This window comes from Leptodactylus fuscus, chromosome 6 (assembly GCF_031893055.1).
Source record: "Leptodactylus fuscus isolate aLepFus1 chromosome 6, aLepFus1.hap2, whole genome shotgun sequence".
Classification (NCBI taxonomy): Eukaryota; Metazoa; Chordata; class Amphibia; order Anura; family Leptodactylidae; genus Leptodactylus; species Leptodactylus fuscus.
This window is the reverse complement of record NC_134270.1, coordinates 9,697,475-9,724,195: the sequence shown is the minus strand read 5'-3', so window position 1 is coordinate 9,724,195 and position 26,721 is coordinate 9,697,475. Positions and strand designations below refer to the sequence as shown.

Genomic DNA, 26,721 nt, shown 5'->3' with positions numbered 1-26,721 from the left:
CATCATTTTCCTGCCGATCCCAATCGTGATTCGCTTGATCGCCGATCAGGATCCGATCTTTCCCGATCGCGCAACCCTAGTGGAGACTAAATAAGCTAAGGCAATGCTTAGAACCTCCAAAGAATTTTGAAGACTGAATAAATAAAAAAATTGCTTACAACTCATTGCCTACTTGTATTTAATTAGCCACTCACATTCCGCTGACCACGATTTCCATCCATTATCGCCTTATTTAGCTCGATGTGTCACACATCCACTGTGATGTTAATGTATCATCATATCCGATCACTACAACATCATGGGAGGTGACAGTAAAGGTCAGAGCCAAATACCAGGCAGCATGCAAGGTGTTAGACCTGTATACTGTATATAGGAACTGACTTGAGGGCAGGGCGATATTGTTTACATCCCCATAGCAGAATGTCATCTCTAGCAGAGGAAGATCCTTTTTTGCACTTGCTTTGGGTACGGAGGGCAGACTGCTAGATAATATACAGATCAGTGGGTTGAATCAATGCCGGGTGCAGCTCAGTAATCACAGCCCTGATAATGCTGATGTGAAACCAGATTTGTCTGGGTGCCAGGCAGGGCGTCGGCCTGCCTCCATCTGCTCATTCTGATGAGTTCCTAAAAAGTGCCGTCATGAACGTGCCACAGCAACTACCTCTGGAGGTTTCCTTCCGAAATGTGTTCGTTCGCCAGGTATATCCAAGAACATATGAGTCACTTGAAGGTTAACAAGTCCCTCCAGGGCCATGTTTGCCAGGGTGCCGTATAATATACCCACTCTATACAGAAGGCCATTATTTCGAGATGTTGGCCATTTAGGCAACGTAGGTGCTCTCGAAAGAAGTGCTGGTGGTTGTGTTCACAAGGGTCACCACTAGACTTCTACTCCACCATTGAGTGTCCAGTTGTGATAACTCAAGTTCTTAGCTTTGCTCAGAATGGACTTCCATAGTGCCATGATGTAATGGAGGTGACTCTTGACTTTGCCAAGTACAGGTCCCAAGAGAGGGAACACCACTCACATTGGCTAAGCAGACTTGGTCAAAGCACATCGTCATTGTGTCTTATTAATATGAATTGCATTGCTGAAAGGAACCTGCTCGTGACGTCAAAACTTGGACAACCGGAACCTGCCCATTACATTGAAGTTGGGACAACTGGAACCTTCTCATGACAGCAAAGTTGGGACATCTGGAACCTGCTCATGACATAGAAGCAAATCTAGAACTTCAGTAATCTGCTCCTGACATAGAATCTGGAACAACTGGAACGTGGATATGAGAGTAATGTTGGGACAACTAGAACCTGGTCATGGCATAGAAGCTGAATCAACTGAAGCTGGAACAACCAGACACAAAAGGAGGGTATTCCCAACAAAGGACAGCATTGCCTGCAGCGGGTGCTAAGCTTTGAAGTACAGAGGCTTCTTGTTGCTCCCCTCCCCCACATACACCAAAACCATGGGAGGTACCCTCACAACTTTGGATTTGCATCGTAAAATCATATCAAAGCAACACAAGGGGACACCACACCTTCTAACCAGTTCTCCTGTATGGAGACTTCTCCTGCAGCCGCACGTGCACGTCTGCCCTAGGTTTATAGGAGCATCCACCCTGTATATTACTAGTTGTGTTGGTTTCTAAATTTAGCAAGCTTTCTTTTCCATCATAATTTCTAGGTATATCTGCCAGAATATCTTCTGAATCAAAAGCTGGCACTAGAAGAGTTTTTAATGGACAGACAAAAATCTTCTCCAGGTCAATAAGACCTAGGATGCACCTATAGTATGGCTTGCACAAACTTGCATAGTAGTTTGGAACCCTCTTTATATTTTGGTTCTATTAAGATAAAGCTGATCATGGGTGGACCATATGCAACCAGTGGGGAACTACAATGGTGGTTCTCCAATATACTGTACAACTGAGGCGCCTTATGTCCAGGGACCCCTACTGTATAGTCGCCTGGCTTCATGCTTCTTTGTGGTTGACCTCTATCCTCTAGGGCATTGATGATGAACCTTTTAGAGACCGAGTGCCCAAAATGCAATCCAAACCGTAATAATTTATCACAAAGTGCCAACACAGCAATTTAACCTTAATAATGTGTGGATCCACAATTGCAGTCTGGCAAAATACGGTCATGTCAATGGGGCTTTATAGAGCTTTCTGCTTCACAGTGACCCCCACACAATATAATCTGCTGCACAGTGGTACCCACACAGTATAATCTGCTCCACAGTGGTCCCCACACAGTACAATCTGCTCCACAGTGGTCCCCACACAGTGTAATCTGCTGCACAGTGGCCCCCACACAGTACAATCGGCTCCACAGTGGTCCACACACAGTACAATCTGCTCCACAGTAGTCCCCACACAGTACAATCTGCTCCACAGTGGCCCCCACACAGTATAATCTGCTGCACAGTGACCCCCACACAGTACAATCAGCTCCACAGTGACCCCTACACAGTACAATCTGCTCCTCAGTGACCCCCACACAGTATAACCAGCTCCACAGTGATCCCCACACAGTATAATCTGCTCCTCAGTGACCCCCACACAGTACAATCTGCTTTAAAGTGACCCCCACACAGTACAATCTGCTCCACAGTGGCCCCCACACAGTATAATCTGCTCCACATTGGCCCCCACACAGTATAATCTGCTGCACAGTGACCCCCACACAGTACAATCTGCTTTACAGTGACCCCCACACAGTACAATCTGCTCCACAGTGGCCCCCACACAGTATAATCTGCTCCACATTGGCCCCCACACAGTACAATCTGCTGCACAGTGACCCCCACACAGTACAATCTGCTTTACAGTGACCCCCACACAGTACAATCTGCTCCACAGTGGCCCCCACACAGTATAATCTGCTCCACATTGGCCCCCACACAGTATAATCTGCTCCACAGTGGCCCCCACACAGTATAATCTGCTCCACATTGGCCCCCACACAGTATAATCTGCTGCACAGTGGCCCCCACACAGTATAATCTGCTGGACATTGGTCCCCACACAGTATAATCTGCTGCACAGTGGTCCCCCACACAGTACAATCTGCTGCACAGTGGCCCCCACACAGTACAATCTGCAGGACAGTGGTCCCCACACAGTATAATCTGCTGCACAGTGACCCCCACACAGTATAATCTGCTCCACAGTGACCCCCACACAGTATAATCTGCTCCACAGTGATCCCCACACAGTACAATCTGCTTCACAGTGGCCCCCACACAGTACAATCTGCTGCACAGTGGCCCCCACACAGTACACTCTGCTGCACATTGGTCCCCAAACAGGACAATCTGCTGCACAGTGGCCCCCACACAGTCCAATCTGCTGCACATTGGTCCCCAAACAGTACAATCTGCTGCACAGTGGCCCCCACACAGTCCAATCTGCTGCACATTGGTCCCCACACAGTCCAATCTGCTGCACATTGCTCCCCACACAGTACAATCTGCTGCACATTGCTCCCCACACAGTATAATCTGCTGCACAGTGACCCCCACACAGAATAATCTGCTGCACAGTGACCCACACACAGTATAATCTGCTGCACAGTGACCCCCACACAGTATAATCTGCTGCACAGTAACCCCCACACAGTATAATCTGCTGCACAGTGACCTCCACACAGTATAATCTGCTGCACAGTGATCCCCACACAGTATAATCTGCTGCACAGTGACCCCCACACAGTACAATCTGCTTTAAAGTGACCCCCACACAGTACAATCTGCTCCACAGTGGCCCCCACACAGTATAATCTGCTCCACATTGGCCCCCACACAGTATAATCTGCTTTACAGTGACCCCCACACAGTACAATCTGCTTTACAGTGACCCCCACACAGTACAATCTGCTCCACAGTGGCCCCCACACAGTATAATCTGCTCCACATTGGCCCCCACACAGTATAATCTGCTCCACAGTGGCCCCCACACAGTATAATCTGCTCCACATTGGCCCCCACACAGTATAATCTGCTGCACAGTGGCCCCCACACAGTATAATCTGCTGGACATTGGTCCCCACACAGTATAATCTGCTGCACAGTGGTCCCCCACACAGTACAATCTGCTGCACAGTGGCCCCCACACAGTACAATCTGCAGGACAGTGGTCCCCACACAGTATAATCTGCTGCACAGTGACCCCCACACAGTATAATCTGCTCCACAGTGACCCCCACACAGTATAATCTGCTCCACAGTGATCCCCACACAGTACAATCTGCTTCACAGTGGCCCCCACACAGTACAATCTGCTGCACAGTGGCCCCCACACAGTACACTCTGCTGCACATTGGTCCCCAAACAGGTCAATCTGCTGCACAGTGGCCCCCACACAGTCCAATCTGCTGCACATTGGTCCCCAAACAGTACAATCTGCTGCACAGTGGCCCCCACACAGTCCAATCTGCTGCACATTGGTCCCCACACAGTCCAATCTGCTGCACATTGCTCCCCACACAGTACAATCTGCTGCACATTGCTCCCCACACAGTATAATCTGCTGCACAGTGACCCCCACACAGAATAATCTGCTGCACAGTGACCCACACACAGTACAATCTGCTGCACAGTGACCCCCACACAGTATAATCTGCTGCACAGTAACCCCCACACAGTATAATCTGCTGCACAGTGACCTCCACACAGTATAATCTGCTGCACAGTGATCCCCACACAGTATAATCTGCTGCACAGTGGCCTCCACACAGTATAATCTGTTGCACAGTGACCTCCACACAGTATAATCTGTTGCACAGTGACCTCCACACAGTATAATCTGCTGCACAGTGATCCCCACACAGTATAATCTGCTGCACAGTGACCCCCACACAGTATAATCTGCTGCACAGTAACCCTCACACAGTATAATCTGCTGCACAGTGACCTCCACACAGTATAATCTGCTGCACAGTGATCCCCACACAGTATAATCTGTTGCACAGTGACCTCCACACAGTACAATTTGCTCCACAGTGACCTCCACACAGTATAATCTGCTGCACAGTGACCCCCCACACAGTACAATTTGCTCCACAGTGGTCCCCACACAGTATAATCTGTTCCACGGATGGGTGCCCAAAGAGAGGGCTCTGAATGCCACCTCTGTCACCCGTGCCATAGATTCTCCATCACGGCCCTAGGGTAATATAAATCTGTGTAGGGTCCCTCACGCTACAAGAACTAGGGAAAGGAACCTGCTTGAGGATAATGGCAGACTCTCTTTTCTTCAAAACACAGGTGTGGTAATAATATGGTGAGTGAGTCCTATGAGTGTGGCATCAATCTTGCTAAGGGGTACACACTTACGTCGGTAATAATGGGCATAATGACTTGGGGCCGACACTATGACCCACTATAAACTTCACACCCAGCCAGGGCATCGCCTATACGGGGGGTTGTAAGTTCTGCTTCCTCCTAAAGTACTGATCTGTTATTAGCTTCCCATAACCTCGTCCATATCACGTGTATATCAGAAATAGGGAAATGAGATTACGAGCCCACGTCGGGGCAGGGAGTGATGTGAATAGATGCACTTTCCATAGCGAGCTGCAGAATAATCCAGGCCTGAATAATAAATGGCACCGCCATGGGTTACCATTCCCTTTCATGCATCTTCCTACTATTTTTTACGCACACGTGTAATGAGATGCGCGGTATTATGTACATGGGTTGCATCAGAGAAAGGAAGAAGTGGGCGGTTTATTTACTAGTGTATAAATAGTCATGCGGGTGTAATATTGCCTTCAGCTCAATGGCAAGCCCGTGCGAAGAGCGTATCCTGACACCCATACCGCTATTCAGCACTCACCAGTAGTCATAGCAGCCATATCCATCATGCGAGGTAGCCCAGGATGTGCACGGCTCCTTCATAATCGTTGGGGGCAAGCTCAGTTTTATATATAGGCTCTCTCAGCTGGGTTACCACGTCTAGATCTGATGGACCTCCATGTAATTATCCAGTCCTTAATACCAGCTCTTCATCACACGCCATCTGATTCGGGGTGTATTATGTTAGGCCTAATATATCCATAGGGATTCATTTACTCAACGAAGGCCACAAAGGTTGGGTTCGTAGATAGTTGTAGACCTTGTATGGTGTAGGCTTCCGGAAGCATCGTGGCAAAAAAATTATAGGCGAGATTCCACCGATTCATTGAGACAACGATTTTGCCATGCGTCTCCATGTGGTCACTTTAGAGAACCTTTCTTAGCTGGGAAAACTACTAAGTTAGGCCTCACGCACACGATCGAGTATGAAGCCCAAGGCGAGGCTCCTCCAAAGCGGTTCTGATAATCCATTCCAACATTTAGGAGGTAGGTCTGTCTTGGTTTCTGAAAACGGAATGGAGACCACCATTGAAATCAATGACGGACTGAAGGCGTTCCGTCGGACTCCCCCTCAGCCTGCACACTTGGTCGTATCTACAAGACCTACCTGTTCTGGTGACTTCTGCAGAGGAAGAACATCAGAACACAAGGTCTACTAAACTGAATGAACACCTGGCACATGCGGTTTTATATACCGCTAGAAAGCCGACAGTGTGCTTAATTCAGGGCACTGTTGGCTTTCCCATTATGTGCCCCAGGGCTGGAGATAGCGGGGCCGTTACCGATCTCTGCCCGCTGTTAGAAAGGCGTTCTTGACAGTATAGCTGGGCTGTGAGGAACGCCCCCTCTAAGGGCTAGTTTACACGGGGCAAGAGAGGGCGGATTTTGGCGCCGAATCCACCGCAAAATCCGCCCCCTCACAATAGAGGTCTATGTAAACTGCTAGCGATCTTTTTTCCGCTAGCGGTTTGTTCCCGATCGCGGAAGAAAGAAGCGAGCTGCCCTTTCTTGAGGCGGACATCACCGCGGCGCGTCAAGACAATCCCTCCGGACTAGGCCCATTCATTTGGGCCTACTCCAGAGCGGGAAGCTGCAACTGTCGGAAGTCGCAGCTAACCGCGGCAGGCGCATTTTGGTCCTGATTCTGACGCTCTTTGCGCGTCAAAATCCAGACCAAAATACGCGGTCACTAGGCCCATGTGAACTAGCCCTGACTATACTCATCCATAGACTAGTACTTGGGGGCATCTTCACAGCTTAGCGTCATCGCTGGGTGGTAAGGAACACACTCTGACAGTACAGGGCTATGGACGAGTAGCCCAGCTAGACTGTCAGGTACGCCCTTCTGGCAGAAATCAGTAACGACACCGCTATCTCCAGCCCCGGGACACATAACAGGAAAGCCAGCAGTACACTGAATTTAGCGCACTGTCAGCTTTCTAGCGGTATACTGTATAAAACCGCATGTGCCTGAGGACATGAAAGCTCCTCTTTAAGAAGTTTTCCCCAGAACCCTCAGACTCTCATCTTTATGCTTAGAGCCACTTCTGGTCCAGGAGACTGGAAATAAGATGATGTTTGCTTTTCCTGGCTTGATCTATTGATAAGACCCATCACAGACGTCTGGCCACAGCTTTCCCCCACCCGAACACCATACAGCCCAAAGACATGATAATGAGAGATCATTCAGAAGCGTTAATGGCTGATCAAAACATGTTCTGACCACATGTGGAGTCCTCCACCAATGATAATGGTGTTTATTTAGGAGCAATGATGCCTTGGGCACCCTGTAGAGGTTTGCCCTAGAGGTAACAATCATCCTCCCCCGGTCTATTGCTAGCATTCATTTTGACAGGGCCCTCAACTAGTGTTGCGGCTCCAACACAATAAGACGCCCACGTATTAAGGGTTGCTAAACTTTGTTGGAGAATCAATGGTGGTCCCAATAGACCTCCATCGTCGACCAGGGCAAATGAGCCCCATGTCCTCCTCCTTGTACAATGGACCATTGCAGGACTTGGAATATCTCAGCAAACCACGAGTCGAGCCCTTGTCCAATCAGGGCCTATGGGACGCTCAGCTCTTCACAAGCAGAATTCCTAACCAAGTATAGGATGGTTGAATTTAACCAAATAAAGAAAATCCAAGCTCTTTCCTCTGCCAAGATTCGTCTCACGCGCTGCCATCCACGGAGGAAATCTGTATCTCGTCGTCGCCCCCCTACTAGCCGAGAGCATGTCAGGAATGTCTTCCACCGAAAACAATGTTTTCATTCCGGCAGCCGATTTTAAATTGCTAAAACTTATCCTCCGGCCGCTTCCCCAAATAGCCAAATGTCAGAGCAGATCAGAGGCAAACAGGTCTCCTCCGCTACGTAACAAGTAATATTTTACACGCATCATTTCACCTACTCCGTCTTCTTATCAGTGCAATGCAAAGGCAGGAGGGGATACCCCGGCTTGGAGAGCCCAATTTCCCATCCCCTGATCATTAAGATGGGGGGGGGGGGGAGGTTCTTCTCATCAGAATTTCCAGTTGTTTGTAGCTAGTGAATCCCAATGTTTACGCTTGTTTATCCTATAGCTCCCCAGCAATGTAAAGCACGCCAGGGAACGCCATGGAATCCAATGAATGGTCACATTGTCCATTGTTTACATTGTGCGCCCATGTGCTCCTCCAGAGTTGTAAGTAATCCGCGACGTGGGATTCTCTCAAAGCAGGGACGGTGGCCTTAAAGGGGTTGAAAACATGGCTGCTTTCTTTAAAAAAAAATCCCGCACCATTCCATGGGGTTGTAGCTCAGGTCCTGCCTGATCAGTTGGTCATGTGGAAGGCGCCGCGTTATACATGAGGAAAGTCAACATGCCCCATGATCTTCCCAGGTTGGAGGTCACATCAGGATGAAAGGTTTGTACTTGCTATAGGTTGGTCATATATACTGATATAGCGGTGTCAGTCACTGTGCCGTAACACACGACACAAACAAACATATACACCGCCACATGTGGTCGTTCTGTGAGTAAAAATACAGACGGACAATACAAACAGGTGCAAATTATTTTTATAGAGTTGGAGGCCCCCTGACATCTAGTAATAGGGAATAGCTGAAAAATCAGCCTAAAAACTGTATCATACTGTTCTTAAATAAAGCCGCCATATAATGCACAAATAACACAGTTATACTGGGCCTAGATAATAGCATAGTGCATACATAATACCACCATATAGTGGTCGCATAATACGCAACCTGAATAATACCACTAAACGGTGTATACACAGTACCACCATATGGTGCTTAATAATAGCACACTACAGAGCCTAATGCTAGCACCACACAATATACACAATACTGCCATAGAGTGCTGAAATAACAACGCAATGCCTAAATAACAGCACCACACGGTGCAAACATAGTCCTGAATTAATGCAATACATGGTGCACACATAAACGCGCCAAATAGTGCCGAAATAACAACGCAATAACAGCACTACACAGTGCAAACATAATACCGCCATAGAGTGCTCATATAACAACACGATACAGTGCCTGAATAACGGCACCACATAGTGCATGTTTAATACCGCCTGCAGGGCCCAAATGATACCAGAGAGATTGCTGATCTATTGGATCCCTTCTTACCCATAAAGCACAGCTGGGTCATTGGCCGCCCTTATGGTGCCTGTACATATTAGAGAACTTTAATCCCCTACAAACACGGAGGTTTGGGTTGGGCTTGTTTATTACAATGGGGGTGATGGTGGAGAGGGTATATATGGGATCTAATATGGCTAATCTTTCCTCCCCCCAAATTCTGCTATCCTGGCCCTCAATGGTGTTGGTGAAGGTGCTCATATACCCGTGCAGGCGCTTTCCTGTACCTGCTAGGGGTGTCCAATGTCCATATAATCTGCGTACCTGTAACATATTTACTACGATTCCTGGCAGCCATAAATACCGGGCCAGGACGTACAGCTGGAGCCCCACATTCCCAGGCCCTCAGTCAAATGGACTTTGCTCACGTGCGACATTTCTCTGCGTTTTTATTACTTTATGATATCGCCTTTGAGCAGGAGATAAAACTGACACCGTAAGATCACCTCATCCGACTGCTAAGGAAAGCGCTGGCCCTTCCATCACACTTCAAGGAAGGAGGCCGGAGGGAGATTAGATGGCCTTGTATAGTAATGCACCGCCATGGCCGTATATGCCCGGGGATTATATCACTGTAGTTAAAGGAGTCGGGTATGACTAGGCAATAACTTCTGTTAAAGGGGTAGTGCTAGCACGATTTACGGGGTCCTCCTCTTATAATAGAGCAACACTATGGTTAGCCTTGCGGCATCGGGGTCCTGGGTTGCAAAATCTTCATGGTGTTTGCAAGGGTTTCAAAAACATACTAATGGGTTAAAGGAGTTGTTCAAGGCCTGAGGGTATTGGATACTCATAATCTATCGATGGTATGTGATCATTAGCGGTCGGACACCAAACCCCTTATCGATCAGCTTATCTGGCTGCCGCAAGTAGCCCTGCTCCTATTCAAGTGAATGGGAGCAGAGTTGTGGTTCCCTATAGTTGTACACTATGGGTATTGGGTGTCAGATCCCCACTGATCAGATACCGATAACCTATCCTTCCAGCGGCGGGATCACCTTATCCGTTCTGGGTCCAGGTGTTGGATCCCCTTGGATTAGATACTTCCAGCAGCGGGATCAACTGATCAGTTCGGGGTCCAGGTGTCAGATCCCCTTGGATTAGGTTTGAGCCGATCTTGAGATTTCAGGATCGATTTTAAAATCCGATTTCCGATCATTTTGCATCCAATCGCGAAATTTTCTCGATTGCCGATCCCGATCACTCAACCCTAATTGTATATTATATATACGGTTGGGTTGAGCCTATCTTGAGATTTCAAAATCTGATTTTCGATCATTTTCCAGCCGATCCCGATCGTGAAATTTGCTCCATCGCCGATCGGGATCCGATCTTTCCCGATCGCTCAACCCTACCTTGGATTAGATACTCCCAGCAGTGGGCTCACCCGATCCGGTTGGGCTACAGGTATCAGATCCCCACCGATTAGATACCGATGACCTACCCTGTGGATAGCTCATCTACATTCAGTACTTGGGATCATGGACAATCCCTTTCCTTTGGACTATAGAAAGTGAACCCCAATGGGGACAGGGATTAATATGAATGACGGACTCTGTACAGCGCTGCAGAATATGTTGGTGCTATAAAAATAAAATAGTAAGCATCGTGCATGCACCACGCTAATACCCCTGCATTACATCTTGGCGCTGATCTTCGTCTACTTAGTTCAGTTGACCACGTCCATCCTCTATGGACACATCCCGAGAGGTCAGGCATGACTAATAGATTCTGCACGCTGCATATATCATAAAAATTCCAGGCCCTGATATCATCGCCGTCCCCAAGGAATGGAATCACAAGCGATCCATATAAGTACCCGTTCGCCGTGCCAGCTATTGCTCCCTGTTACCAGGCCATAGAGACTCGGATCTCCCGTATCCCCGGTTTGCTTACATAACGCATTCTGCCGTGGCCCTTTAAGGGAAGCAGTGACTGTGTAGATGGATTGCAGAGCATTTCCCCATCCCAAGGCCTAGTGCGGCGGCTGCTGTGTCACCGGGTGAGATAATCGCATGAATGTCAAGATTGATGCAAAGCCCGGACTGCAGCATTTCCATCTCTTGCAGGAAGGGCGTGTTCACTGCTCCTCTATTGGGGTCATATGGGGGTAGATCTGGGCATCCTGTCCCTGCATGAGACACACAAAAAAAAAATACAACCGGTCAGGGCGTATGTAAGGTATGAGGCATCCTGCATGGGGCCGGAGGGGTTAAATAGACAGGAAACGGTGCAGCACAGATTTAAAGGAGAAGTAGCGCGCCCTGAAGGTCGGACATCAATTCGATGAAATTGGCCGCTGAATATCTGCAGATAGTTCTGACGGTACAGAAGGAGGGCGGCCATTGTCTCCTCTGCACAGTCAGCACCTGCTCAGGACAGCTCGTGCCTCGTGGTGCAAGAAGACAAGGAGGAGGCGGCGCCGTCCCCAGCGCTGGAAAACTTTCCTGCATCATTTCCATCTTGCAAATCATTAGGCAAATGCAACAACCTTGTGCGAGCTGAGGACTCGTCACAGTGTAACAGTAGAGCTGTGGATTGTGCAGCATATGATACCCTGCAAATGTGACCTGAGGACCCCAGCGCAGGAAACAGGAAGGAGCAGACATTCCTCCGACCGCTCTCAAGTCGTTTCCTACCAAGGGGAGAGTGTTATGTATCATGTGAAAAGACAAACATAGGGTAGTGCAAACATATACCGATCAGGGTGCCATAGAGTGGGCACAGTGCCAATCCTGCGCACCGTCACCGCTCCCCGAACTCACTGTATTATTAGTATTGAGCTCACCCCTCAGGTGAGTACCAGACGCGCCTATGTAAATAACCTATAGTCAGAGATTACTCACACCCTGCACGGCACACATAGGAAGTGTGAGTCACAGCTGTCACCTATAGAGGTCGGGCCCTTCAGTGTCATCTACTATACTGGAACGGTGCCAAGCATTATACCCCTGCCCTCTAAGGTGATCATGTACCATCCTGCTAATGTATTATGTGGCATAGCCCCTACCCCCTTATATCATATCCCCTGTATATAGTCTAACCCCTGCCCCTTTATGTTGGCGTAACCCCTGACCTTTACGTTCCTGTCCCTGTACATAACACAGCCAATACCCCTTATAGTGGCATAGCCCCTGCCCCTTATGTTCCTATCCCTTTATACGTCATAACCCCCTCCCCTTGCAACAAGTCACATACAGTAACCTAATAGTATGTACGATTTTGCACGACTATTTTATGGCACATTTCGGCGTCGTGTCCCGTGCAATTTCAAATTTGCAACGCCCCGAATGGAGCATGCTCATAAAGTGGTACCCGCGTGCCCCCCATCAGGTCGCCAATGAATTACGGTATATAAGGTATAACCGTAGTTCATTGGTGTAGGCCTCTGGGCGGGGTTTTGTCGAAATGCACCTTAAGGCTAGGTCTGCACAGTGCCAAAACGTGACATTCTGTTACATTGCACCCAATGACGGCCAGTTAGGTGCACCAGATGGTGCGGACACATCACAGGCGAGTCGCAGTCGCCCGCCATAGGCATCACAGTCTATGCTGATAAAGTTGCGTGCTACGTGTGACTTTTTGCGCCCCATTCACACTCATCACTTGCGATATCACGATACGACGTTCATGTTGCAGGATCAATGTCGCCCTGGGCGCTCTTCTATGGCATAGCGGCCTCCTGGACAGGGCGTGACAACCTCTGCACCCCCATAGCACTGTATAGACTGCAGACATAAGCTCATCACGCCGAGATATCGCCAACTAGGCCGCACATCGGTGCACAATATGGCGGGCGCTGCAAAAATCAAGCGCAAAGTATTGCATGGCACCGAGGGTTAATCATATACCCACGCCTCTTTCAAGGACCCCTATAAACTATGGGGTTCCCTTCCTATAGACGCCCCCATACCAAGGAGATGACCCTTTAATAGACTCTTAAAGGCAATGTCTGGTGACTGCACCTATAGCCGCACACATAGCGCCAGATAACAATACAAAGTCCCATCCACAGGGCTGACTATGGCTGCCAGGGCTGGAGCCGGCTCTCATGACGCTGTCAGGGCCTCACACGCCTTCCCCATCCCTCGCCATAGCCTCATGCAGCTTCAGGGGTTCCGGGAGGGGCGTGATTCCCGCTCTCAGCCACACCTCCTCCCCCGCCCCGCCGGCCAATGGCGCCGCTTGTTTCAGAAAGATGCCCATATTTGGCGATGTTCTGTCCTGGCGCTGGTGGGCGGGGCTTCCAGCCGGCGAACTTAAATAGCATAACGGCCGCTAGTGAGTCTCATTCAGCCGGCGGCAGCGGACCTGACAGCACTTCCTATTCCAGCTTCTCTATCCGTTAAGGAAACCCCTCCAGCTCTTAAGGTAAAGGCAATCCCACAAGTCTTACTCCGGGCTCTTGGATCTACCTTGTAGTTCTAGCTATGGCGGCCTTTACCTGTCTTTTGTGGCGCTCCGGGGCGGTGTCCTGGTGCTGCTTGTGCGTACTTGGCAGTGTTCGGTGTCTGGAGGGTGGTGGGCTCGGTAGTGGTAGCGGCTGCAGCCTCTTGGGGGTAACGGCTGCTACTTTCAATGGTGTCGCAGTTTAATGCATGGAAGGAACTAACGATTTATAACGGACTACACTTCCCGGCGTGCTTTAGGAGCACGAGCCGTAAATGAAGGTCGTTGGCATTGTCGTAGTGGCTGAGTATGATGTAACGTTAGATAACCGTAAAGTGATTATGTTGCATTACAAGGCCAAACATGAGCGAACCCTTGGGCTGATGTGCTGTGGTCGGTGTTGGCTGGGTGACAGGTGCCTTGGCAGGGCGGGGCAGTCACTGGCTTTTGTCCGCTGAGGTGACGAGGCCTCCGTAGGGAGGAGGGGGCTGTGAAGGGCGGGGGGGGTTGAGCTGCGCTGTCACTTTACGCGGGCTCAGGCGCCAAGGGTGGACTGCACCACTCTCCATGAGGGGGGTTGCATGCGTCACTATCTGACACACCCACTGCTCTAGACATGACTAAGCCTTCCCGCCCCCCCTCACTTCACGCTGTGAATGGACTAAACCACGCCCTGGCTTTTGAAAGAAGCCGGTTGTCCTAGTGGGCGTGGTTAGGACGAGTCTCAATGCTTTTTCCATATTAGGGCACAGCGTTGCTGATTGGCTGCGAGGTGGGAGGGAAATTCAAACGTCCGGTGGGCGTGGCCTTGGCTGTGCAGTTTCCGGTGTCTTGTCTAACGGGAACTAGGTGTGGCCGGGAGATTAGACTGAAGGTTAATGCCAAGTGTGACTGTGTCCTAGGGCGAGGGCCGGCCTCTGGGTGGCGCCTGCCCTACAGCCATAGGCTTCTATTATATTATGCAGAGTTTTATTGCATTTGTGTACCTGCCCTTTAAGTGACCTGCAATGTATTCTGTATACTGTTACATTGTATTACCAGCGGCGACTACTTCCTCCTAAACTGGGCCTTGTCTGCCCTGTGACTCTATGGACAGAGGATGGGAGTGGCTCCCCTCCCCCCCTTATGTTGGCACTTGGGCCCTGCAGTGATGCAATAACTCTGCATATTTAAAGGGGCTCCTATCCTTATAACAATGGCTATGGGACATCCCTGAGCTGATGACATCATGTTCACTGCACACGTGGTACCGCCCCCTACTGGCCACAGTTCTTAACCTTCACTTCTCTCTTACAGTAACCATGGCCGAAGAAGAGATTGCCGCTCTTGTGATTGACAATGGCTCTGGTATGTGCAAAGCCGGCTTTGCTGGAGATGATGCTCCCCGTGCTGTCTTCCCCTCCATTGTTGGTCGCCCAAGACATCAGGTTTGTTTACTTATAAGACTCTTTGTCAAGTCTTTGTCTTGTGTTCTCTCCTTATGACCAGTGGCTATAACAAGGTTTTTCCCTTTGTCTACAGGGTGTCATGGTTGGCATGGGTCAGAAGGACAGCTACGTAGGTGATGAGGCCCAGAGCAAGAGAGGTATCCTGACCCTCAAGTACCCCATTGAACACGGCATTGTCACCAACTGGGATGACATGGAGAAGATCTGGCATCACACCTTCTACAACGAGCTGCGTGTCGCCCCTGAAGAACACCCAGTCCTGCTCACAGAAGCCCCCCTGAACCCCAAAGCAAACAGAGAAAAGATGACACAGGTTTGTCCCTCTTCTTCCTTCATCGCCCCCTCCCCCCTCATTTCCTTCACATGTTTCTTTTGGGACTCTTCCTGTAAACCTCATTCTCCATTTTTCTCAGACTCCACGTTTTTCTTTCGATATTTCCAGGGCTCTCTACCTCTCCTGGCATTTCCCTCCTGAAGCCTCAGGTTTCTGTTTCATTATTTTTGGTTTTTGCTTGTCCTGTTCTTCCTACACCTGGTTTTTCTATAATTTTTACCTGCATGTTGGCATGTTCAGCATGGTTTGGGGTGCATTGGCGCACTTGGGCACAGAATAACCTGGCCTCTTCTTCTCTCCCACCTTTTACAGATCATGTTTGAGACCTTCAACACCCCAGCCATGTACGTTGCCATCCAGGCTGTGCTGTCCCTGTATGCCTCTGGTCGTACCACTGGTATCGTGATGGACTCTGGTGATGGTGTGACCCACACAGTGCCCATCTATGAAGGCTATGCCCTGCCTCACGCTATCCTGCGTCTGGACTTGGCCGGCCGTGACCTGACAGACTACCTCATGAAGATCTTGACTGAGAGAGGCTACAGCTTCACCACCACAGCTGAAAGAGAAATCGTGCGTGACATCAAGGAGAAGCTCTGCTACGTAGCTCTTGACTTTGAGCAGGAGATGGCCACCGCTGCCTCATCCTCATCCCTGGAGAAGAGCTACGAACTGCCCGACGGTCAGGTCATCACCATTGGAAATGAGAGGTTCAGGTGTCCAGAGGCCCTCTTCCAGCCATCTTTCTTGGGTAGGTATCTGCTCCTACCATGGTGATGAAGGCCTAGGCCTGACCCCTTGTCAATACGGTGATGAAGGCCTAGGCCTGACCCCTTGTCAATACGGTGATGAAGGCCTAGGCCTGACCCCTTGTTACTACAGAGCAGTAGCCTAATCATGTCTTGTCTCCTGCAGGTATGGAATCTTGCGGTATCCATGAAACCACCTTCAACTCCATCATGAAGTGCGACGTAGATATCCGTAAGGACCTGTACGCCAACACTGTCCTGTCCGGAGGTACCACCATGTACCCCGGCATTGCTGACAGAATGCAGAAGGAAATCACTGCCCTTGCTCCTAGCACAATGAAAATTAAGGTAAGCTGTGACTCTAGTGCCGGCCTATCAGACACTTGAGACCACGGTGTCTACCACTGGTCCTAACGTCCCTGTTCTCTTCCTCCTCCGCAGATCATTGCACCACCTGAGCGTAAATACTCTGTCTGGATCGGTGGCTCCATCTTGGCTTCCCTCTCCACCTTCCAACAGATGTGGATCAGCAAGCAGGAATACGACGAGTCCGGCCCATCCATCGTGCACCGTAAATGCTTCTAAATGGACTGCTAGCAGATGCCTTGCATTTGCTGCATGAGATCTTCAAGTATTAATTTGCCTCGGCAAATGTGTACACCTCATGCTAGCCTCGTGAAACTGGAATAGAGCCAACTTCCAAAAATAACGAACTTGCCCTCGGAATGTGAGACACTCTTAAGTCAGAACCTTGTCGGAAACTTTTTTTTTTTTTTGATTTTTGTAATGCAAGACTTTGACCTGTCTCAAACAAAATCCCATTCCCGTGGTGTCCGTGCTAGCATTCACATACCCTGTACACATCTCCGACAGCAAATCTGGTTTGGCATTCAGTCCGGGTGTCCATTAAGCTATAGTCTTGCGTAGAAAAGAAGCATTTCTGTGAAAGGCTGCCGATCTGCGTCAGTGTTGTTCATGACGCTTCCTCCTTGGTGGGTCCGTTCCAAGGGGTGAAGTCGAGCTTTGGAGATGTGCACAGGGTGTCCTTTGAGGTTTAGGCTTCCAGGTATCCAATTTTTTTTTTTTTCTTAGCGCTTAATATTCCAGACTTCCGTTTCTGAGGCTGGTAGGAGTTTCATGAAGGAGTTTTCACTTCGTCTTGCCACACTTTTTCTAGTTTGGTCAGGAAATTTACAACCACGGCCTCCCCCCAAGGCCTTTAGATCCAGGTTCTTTTAGCCCCAAGTTTGTACTCTTCCCTCAACATCTTGAACATGGGTCTGAAGAAAGTTACACCTGTAAATTTATTCATCCAAGTTTAATTTATGTAAATTTTTTTTGTATGTTGCCTTAATGTTCACACATGACAGTAGAGAAAAGAGAACCAAAATTTGTAAGTCATCCTGAAGTTGAAAAAAAAAAAATTGTAACTCCCAGAAACACTTCATTGTGTAAGAAATAAAGCGCTGCAGTAAAGAGAACCTGTGTCTGTACTTACTGATCACTGGGGGGCGGTCTTGGGTCACTATTCGGACAGGTACTTGGTATGTTACTGCTGCCAATCCCAGCTCACCTGTTTGGGATTTGTACCCTTGTCTGAGGCTTTTAGTGGCATCAGCTCGTGCTGTCACACTACAACTCCCAGCATGCACTTGGGTGCTAACACTAGCCAGGATGTGTGGCTGGAGCATGCTGGGAGTTGGAGTTTGTCTAGAGCTGCAAACGCCCTGGGAAAAAAGTCTTCCACTAGTATACAAGATTCCTTTCATTACATGGTATCAGTCTCTAATCTGTTATCTCCACAGCTGGGAGTTGTAGTTCTTCAGCAGTTAGACCTGGTTTGAGACTGTTCCATTGTAAGATGAGGTGCCATATGTAGCACTAAAGTCTGCCGCACCTGATACAGGGAATGGTTCTGCTGCTGTGAAACTACAACTCCCAGCATGCTCTACTCACTTTCATGGCTTTTCCAAAGAACAGCAGAGTAAGTAGGCATGCTGGGAGTTGTAGTTTTGCAAGGGCTGGAGAGGTGAAGGTTCCCTGCACTAGTGTATATACTCCCAGGACCTAGAGAGAACTTAAGATTGCAATGTTTTTAGTTAGGGGCAAGTCTTTGGGAACCTGTGATCCAACTCCCCACAGTGCCACCCTCTGGCTCTTTAGTTCTACAGACTTGGCATGGTGCCTAGTGCTACAACCCCCTTCCTCCTTGGCATAGCTGGTTTCATCAGGGTAGTTGGTTCTTGAAGATGTATAAAGGTGCCATCTGATTGCTCCGTCCCTTTAAGTTATTAGGCACAATGTAGAGGACACTGCCTGAAGTAGAGCAACATCATGGAAGTTGTAAGACCATTGCCAAGATACCTCTAAGGGGTTTCCCTCAATTCCTGGTGCAATTTAAGGCATTGACTCCACATCTGCTTTTAGTTCCCATCAGGGGGGTGCAATGTGTTAAGGACTTGCTAGGTGCCAAGATGTCTCTTTTAAGCCTGTGCCAGACTTTTCCCTAGGTTATATCGCTCTCCAAGGTATGATTGTGTAATGCACCAGGCCCAGCAGCGGAGGGGTTACTGCCCACCCCACATGGGGGCTTTTGTTTGGAGCCGTCTGCCTGAGAGGACCCCTGATGATTCAGCATGCTGCTCTCTGGGAATCCTTTGTCTGCACACAAAGAACCTTACATGTTATCAGGTCCTTTGGATGCCAGATGTCCCTGTGTGTGCGCCCCCCTCCCCTCCGAAGCCCAACTGCGGCCTTGGCATTGAAGCCGCTCTCCAGCCCCCACAAACGGCATCATTACCTCAGCAAAAAACAGGTTTGTACTTGCTCTGCACTTAATACAATGCCAGCAGGGTGGTGGTCTTATCCCGTATCACCCCCTCCCCAGCCCCCGGGGTCTTGTCTAAATTACAGAAGGGATTTTTGCAAAAACTTCAATATTAGGAATAAATTAAAACTGCAGGACATTGGAGGATTCCTCACACCCCCTCCCGGTGTTGCTGCTTTTAGGGTTTCCAGACAATCCTCCTTATATGGCTGACAGTCCAGATGACTGACTATATGATGCAGCACCTAGAGGGCGTGTCCTTGTGGGTTTAGGTGGTGGGTGGAGTCATTAAATGCACCCGCACGCCCCCACCCCCCAATCTCCAATAATATGGGTATCCCTGATTCCCTTATTGAGATGTCCAGAGTATATAGAGCTATTATACCGGGATAAGTGGTGTTACATGGGCGCCGCTGATCTCCAGACAGGAGAACTACAGGGCATGTACAGCTGGGAGGGCTATAGGTAAGGGGAGGTGGGGGGTCCCGTACCTAGGGATGTATGGGGTATACATTTAAAGGGAGTGTGACCAGAATCAGGACCTCGCTTACCGACCTGACACCCCCTTATATAAGACAAGTGGGGCCCTGGTGTAAGCTACATTATCAGCCAGCACTCAGCTGCTGCAGACCCTCGTTTTGTCAAGTAGTTAGTACTTATTGAATGATGTGACAGTCCTATATCTTCAAAAAGAGGTTCTGCAGCAGCAGGTGTGTAGTGCGGAGTACAGCACTGGCTGGCGGGTTATCAAGGCTAGTTTTAGGGAGTGGCAAACTGGGCAATGGCCTAGGGTCCCTGGAGACAGTACGATGGTGTATGGCGGTATTTGTAAGATTCCTGAAGGAATTACAGTATTATATGGATTCTTTAAGAGGTGCTGTGTGTGCGGTATATAGAACAGGTGTTATAGAGGCATTATATGGTGCCGTGTGGGCGGTATATGTCATACAGTACTATCTGGTTACTATGTGGGCAGTATTACTATGTACTGGTGAGCGGTATATATCAGTGATACCTTGGTTCTGTATGATAGTGTTATGTGGGTAGTATCTGGTAGTATTACCTGGGTACCATGTGGTATATGGCAACATTACCTTAGTATTATGTGTGCGTTATATGGCAGTATTATCTTGGTACTATATGGTGTATGGCAGCCTTACTTTATTACTGTGTGTGGTATATGACAGCATTACCTTAATTTTATGTGGGCGGTATATGACAATATGGCAGCATCATCTTGGTACTATGTGTGCGTTATATGGCAGCATTACTTAGTACAACATGTGAGGTATATGGCATTATTATCTTTACTATGTGCACGGTATATGGCAGCACTACCTTGGACCTATGTGGGCAGTATATGGCAGCATTACTTTAGTTCTATGTGGCAGTATATGGCAGCATTATCTTGGTACTATGTGGGCAGTATATGGCAGCATTATCTTGGTACTATGTGGCAGTATATGGCAGCATTACCTTACTATGTGGCAGTATATGGCAGCATTATCTTGGTACTATGTGGCAGTATATGGCAGCATTACTTTAGTTCTATGTGGCAGTATATGGCAGCATTATCTTGGTACTATGTGGCAGTATATGGCAGCATTATCTTGGTACTATGTGGCAGTATATGGCAGCATTACTTTAGTTCTTTGTGGCAGTATATGGCAGCATTACTTTACTTTTATATGGCAGCATTACTTTACTTTTATGTGGCAGTATATGGCACCATTACTTTACTTCTATGTGGCAGTATATGGCAGCATTACTTTAGTTCTAAGTGGCAGTATATGGCAGCATTATCTTGGTACTATGTGGCAGTATATGGCAGCATTACTTTACTATGTGGCAGTATATGGCAGCATTACTTTAGTTCTTTGTGGCAGTATATGGCAGCATTACTTTACTTTTATGTGGCAGTATATGGCACCATTACTTTACTTCTATGTGGCAGTATATGGCAGCATTACTTTAGTTCTAAGTGGCAGTATATGGCAGCATTACTTCAGTTCTAAGTGGCAGTATATGGCAGCATTACTTCAGTTCTAAGTGGCAGTATATGGCAGCATTACTTCAGTTCTATGTGGCAGTATATGGCAGCATTACCTTGGTGCTATGTGGCAGTATATGGCAGCATTACTTTAGTTCTATGTGGCAGTATATGGCAGCATTATCTTCGTACTATGTGGCAGTATATGGCAGCATTACTTCAGTTCTAAGTGGCAGTATATGGCAGCATTACTTCAGTTCTAAGTGGCAGTATATGGCAGCATTACTTCAGTTCTATGTGGCAGTATATGGCAGCATTACCTTGGTGCTATGTGGCAGTATATGGCAGCATTACTTTAGTTCTATGTGGCAGTATATGGCAGCATTATCTTGGTGCTATGTGGCAGTATATGGCACCATTACTTTAGTTCTATGTGGCAGTATATGGCAGAATTACTTTACTTTTATGTGGCAGTATATGGCACCATTACTTTACTTCTATGTGGCAGTATATGGCAGCATTACTTTACTATGTGGGCAGTATATGGCAGCATTACTTTAGTTCTAAGTGGCAGTATATGGCAGCATTACTTCAGTTCTATGTGGCAGTATATGGCAGCATTATCTTGGTACTATGTGGCAGTATATGGCAGCATTACCTTGGTACTATGTGACAGTATATGGCAGCATTACTTCAGTTCTATGTGGCAGTATATGGCAGCATTATCTTGGTACTATGTGGCAGTATATGGCAGCATTACCTTGGTACTATGTGGCAGTATATGGCAGAATTATTTTGGTACTATATGGCAGTATATGGTAGTATTATCTTGGTGCTATGTGGGCAGTATATGGCAGCATTACTTTAGTTCTAAGTGGCAGTATATGGCAGCATTACTTTAGTTCTATGTGGCAGTATATGGCAGCATTACTTCAGTTCTATGTGGCAGTATATGGCAGCATTACTTCAGTTCTATGTGGCAGTATATGGCAGCATTACTTTAGTTCTAAGTGGCAGTATATGGCAGCATTACTTTAGTTCTAAGTGGCAGTATATGGCAGCATTACTTTACTTCTATGTGGCAGTATATGACAGCATTACTTCAGTTCTAAGTGGCAGTATATGGCAGCATTACTTTAGTTCTAAGTGGCAGTATATGGCAGCATTACTTTAGTTCTAAGTGGCAGTATATGGCAGCATTACTTTACTTCTATGTGGCAGTATATGGCAGCATTACTTTAGTTCTAAGTGGCAGTATATGGCAGCATTACTTTACTTCTATGTGGCAGTATATGGCAGCATTACTTTACTTCTATGTGGCAGTATATGACAGCATTACTTTAGTTCTATGTGGCAGTATATGGCAGCATTATCTTGGTACTATGTGGGCAGTATATGGCAGCATTATCTTGGTACTATGTGGCAGTATATGGCAGCATTACCTTACTATGTGGCAGTATATGGCAGCATTATCTTGGTACTATGTGGCAGTATATGGCAGCATTACTTTAGTTCTATGTGGCAGTATATGGCAGCATTATCTTGGTACTATGTGGCAGTATATGGCAGCATTATCTTGGTACTATGTGGCAGTATATGGCAGCATTACTTTAGTTCTATGTGGCAGTATATGGCAGCATTATCTTGGTACTATGTGGCAGTATATGGCAGCATTATCTTGGTACTATGTGGCAGTATATGGCAGCATTACTTTAGTTCTTTGTGGCAGTATATGGCAGCATTATCTTGGTACTATGTGGGCAGTATATGGCAGCATTATCTTGGTACTATGTGGCAGTATATGGCAGCATTACCTTACTATGTGGCAGTATATGGCAGCATTATCTTGGTACTATGTGGCAGTATATGGCAGCATTACTTTAGTTCTATGTGGCAGTATATGGCAGCATTATCTTGGTACTATGTGGCAGTATATGGCAGCATTATCTTGGTACTATGTGGCAGTATATGGCAGCATTATCTTGGTACTATGTGGCAGTATATGGCAGCATTACTTTACTTTTATATGGCAGCATTACTTTACTTTTATGTGGCAGTATATGGCACCATTACTTTACTTCTATGTGGCAGTATATGGCAGCATTACTTTAGTTCTAAGTGGCAGTATATGGCAGCATTATCTTGGTACTATGTGGCAGTATATGGCAGCATTACTTTACTATGTGGCAGTATATGGCAGCATTATCTTGGTACTATGTGGCAGTATATGGCAGCATTACTTTAGTTCTTTGTGGCAGTATATGGCAGCATTACTTCAGTTCTAAGTGGCAGTATATGGCAGCATTACTTCAGTTCTAAGTGGCAGTATATGGCAGCATTACTTCAGTTCTAAGTGGCAGTATATGGCAGCATTACTTTAGTTCTATGTGGCAGTATATGGCAGCATTACTTCAGTTCTATGTGGCAGTATATGGCAGCATTACCTTGGTGCTATGTGGCAGTATATGGCAGCATTACTTTAGTTCTATGTGGCAGTATATGGCAGCATTACTTTACTTTTATGTGGCAGTATATGGCAGCATTACTTTACTTTTATGTGGCAGTATATGGCAGCATTACTTTACTTTTATGTGGCAGTATATGGCACCATTACTTTACTTCTATGTGGCAGTATATGGCAGCATTACTTTAGTTCTAAGTGGCAGTATATGGCAGCATTACTTCAGTTCTAAGTGGCAGTATATGGCAGCATTACTTCAGTTCTAAGTGGCAGTATATGGCAGCATTACTTCAGTTCTAAGTGGCAGTATATGGCAGCATTACTTTAGTTCTATGTGGCAGTATATGGCAGCATTACTTCAGTTCTATGTGGCAGTATATGGCAGCATTACCTTGGTGCTATGTGGCAGTATATGGCAGCATTACTTTAGTTCTATGTGGCAGTATATGGCAGCATTATCTTCGTACTATGTGGCAGTATATGGCAGCATTACTTCAGTTCTAAGTGGCAGTATATGGCAGCATTACTTTAGTTCTATGTGGCAGTATATGGCAGCATTATCTTGGTGCTATGTGGCAGTATATGGCAGCATTACTTTAGTTCTATGTGGCAGTATATGGCAGAATTACTTTACTTTTATGTGGCAGTATATGGCACCATTACTTTACTTCTATGTGGCAGTATATGGCAGCATTACTTTACTATGTGGGCAGTATATGGCAGCATTACTTTAGTTCTAAGTGGCAGTATATGGCAGCATTACTTCAGTTCTATGTGGCAGTATATGGCAGCATTATCTTGGTACTATGTGGCAGTATATGGCAGCATTACCTTGGTACTATGTGACAGTATATGGCAGCATTACTTCAGTTCTATGTGGCAGTATATGGCAGAATTATTTTGGTACTATATGGCAGTATATGGTAGTATTATCTTGGTGCTATGTGGGCAGTATATGGCAGCATTACTTTAGTTCTAAGTGGCAGTATATGGCAGCATTACTTTAGTTCTATGTGGCAGTATATGGCAGCATTACTTCAGTTCTATGTGGCAGTATATGGCAGCATTACTTCAGTTCTATGTGGCAGTATATGGCAGCATTACTTCAGTTCTATGTGGCAGTATATGGCAGCATTACTTTAGTTCTATGTGGCAGTATATGGCAGCATTACTTCAGTTCTATGTGGCAGTATATGGCAGCATTACTTTAGTTCTATGTGGCAGTATATGGCAGCATTACTTCAGTTCTATGTGGCAGTATATGGCAGCATTACTTCAGTTCTATGTGGCAGTATATGGCAGCATTACTTTAGTTCTATGTGGCAGTATATGGCAGCATTACTTCAGTTCTATGTGGCAGTATATGGCAGCATTACTTCAGTTCTATGTGGCAGTATATGGCAGCATTACTTTACTTCTATGTGGCAGTATATGACAGCATTACTTCAGTTCTAAGTGGCAGTATATGGCAGCATTACTTTAGTTCTAAGTGGCAGTATATGGCAGCATTACTTTAGTTCTATGTGGCAGTATATGGCACCATTACTTTACTTCTATGTGGCAGTATATGGCAGCATTACTTTAGTTCTATGTGGCAGTATATGGCAGCATTATCTTGGTGCTATGTGGCAGTATATGGCACCATTACTTTACTTCTATGTGGCAGTGTTATGTGAGTTCTTAATACAAGACAATCTATATAAAAAGGTTTGGGGGTCTTTTTGGCTTTTTGCCCGGCGCACTCAGAGAACCTTTGTCTCCACCCCTGTGGGGATCGGTGCAGACTGGAGACAACTGTAACAGACCCTCAGCTGTGAGAAGTACTGGCTGCGTACAGGAGTGTTCCCAGTCACTGACAGCAAGTGGAGATGATGGGAATGAAGCAGCTGACAGACAGAGGGCGCCACAGTCACCGGGGGATTATACCCTGCATCTACAGCTATGGGGGTGGGTACAAGCTATTGCCCCCTGTGATCAGCCATATCAGGCCATGGAGAGGCTGACGGTATAGTCACTGCAGGGGTCCGGCTACCCCAGGCCTGAAATGGCTGCTAACAGGGAACAATAGCCTGAAATCACTTGGTAACATAGAGCTGAGATGCCTGGGCTGAGGAGCTGACGATCTTGTGACTCCTACACGTAGTGATGCAGAATAACCCTTTAATACCCCTGAAATCGTTCCCTCATCGGGGGAGGGAGAGACCCCCATGTAGTGTCAGCAACAGGTCAGGAGGGATGTCTTTAATCTGCTAATAGGGTTGAATGGGTGACCAGCGAGAGCGCCCTCTATAGTTCACACCTGGTGTCCAGCTGTACGGGATCCCGGGCCGAGCCTTGTCAGGGGGGGGGTTACATGGTGCTAGTCTTAAAGGAGCCATGACTGTAATGAAGGGACTCATTAACCCTTTACAGAGGGCCTTTAAGGGATTCTCCAGTTTACTTACCCCCTTTACTTAGACTCCGTACCCCTGAGGATTGTATCTTCCCGCCAGTGATTGTGCCCACGCAGGCTGTGAGCTGGCACAGGCCTTCAGTATCAGCCACCCACGTCCATGGCTGCGTCGCCTTGACCTGGTTGTCTGTCTCCAAAGGCGTCACTACATTGTGTGCTCGGCGTCAGTACGAAGTCACCAGCTCTGTGGTATTAGGCATGTACCCCCCAACATGGTGGAAGAACAAGACACCCCAGGGGGCACATAATGCCCCTACCTAGGGGAACACACCATGCCCGCACCAGAGGTGTGAGAGAGATGAGGGGTGGCGTGATTATCTGTGGGGCTCCGTAACTGGCTCTCATTAAAGTACCATGGCATGGATAGAGGGGCACTGATATGGTGGCATAGCTGCACCCCTGTGTCTAACGCTAGGGAGGGAATTTTAGTGGGTGGGTAAAGACGTGACAGGTCACAACAGGTAAAAAAGTAAATATAAGCCGCAGTTGCCCCCTCCCCCAAAAAATATGGACCCTCCTAAGTTCCTCATCCTCCTGTGTGCACCCTATTAAAGGG

At 47.5% G+C, this 26,721-nt stretch overlaps 1 protein-coding gene across 2 annotated transcripts; it reads left to right on the top strand.

Annotated features, from left to right (window-relative positions):
* The first annotated feature begins 13,770 nt into the window (after positions 1–13,770).
* On the top strand, positions 13,771–17,916 carry ACTG1 (actin gamma 1). Of its 2 annotated transcripts, XM_075279344.1 has the most exons (6): positions 13,771–13,886; positions 15,201–15,331; positions 15,426–15,665; positions 15,999–16,437; positions 16,602–16,783; positions 16,877–17,916. In XM_075279344.1, the coding sequence occupies exons 2-6, from the start codon at positions 15,206–15,208 to the stop codon at positions 17,018–17,020; spliced, it is 1,131 nt and encodes a 376-aa protein (XP_075135445.1). In that variant the 5' UTR covers positions 13,771–13,886; positions 15,201–15,205; the 3' UTR covers positions 17,021–17,916. The 2 variants fall into 2 exon arrangements, with proteins under 2 accessions (XP_075135445.1, XP_075135446.1); XM_075279345.1 differs by lacking the exons at positions 13,771–13,886; positions 15,201–15,331 and adding an exon at positions 15,795–15,835 and having other exon boundaries at positions 15,566–15,665.
* Positions 17,917–26,721: the final 8,805 nt, after the last annotated feature.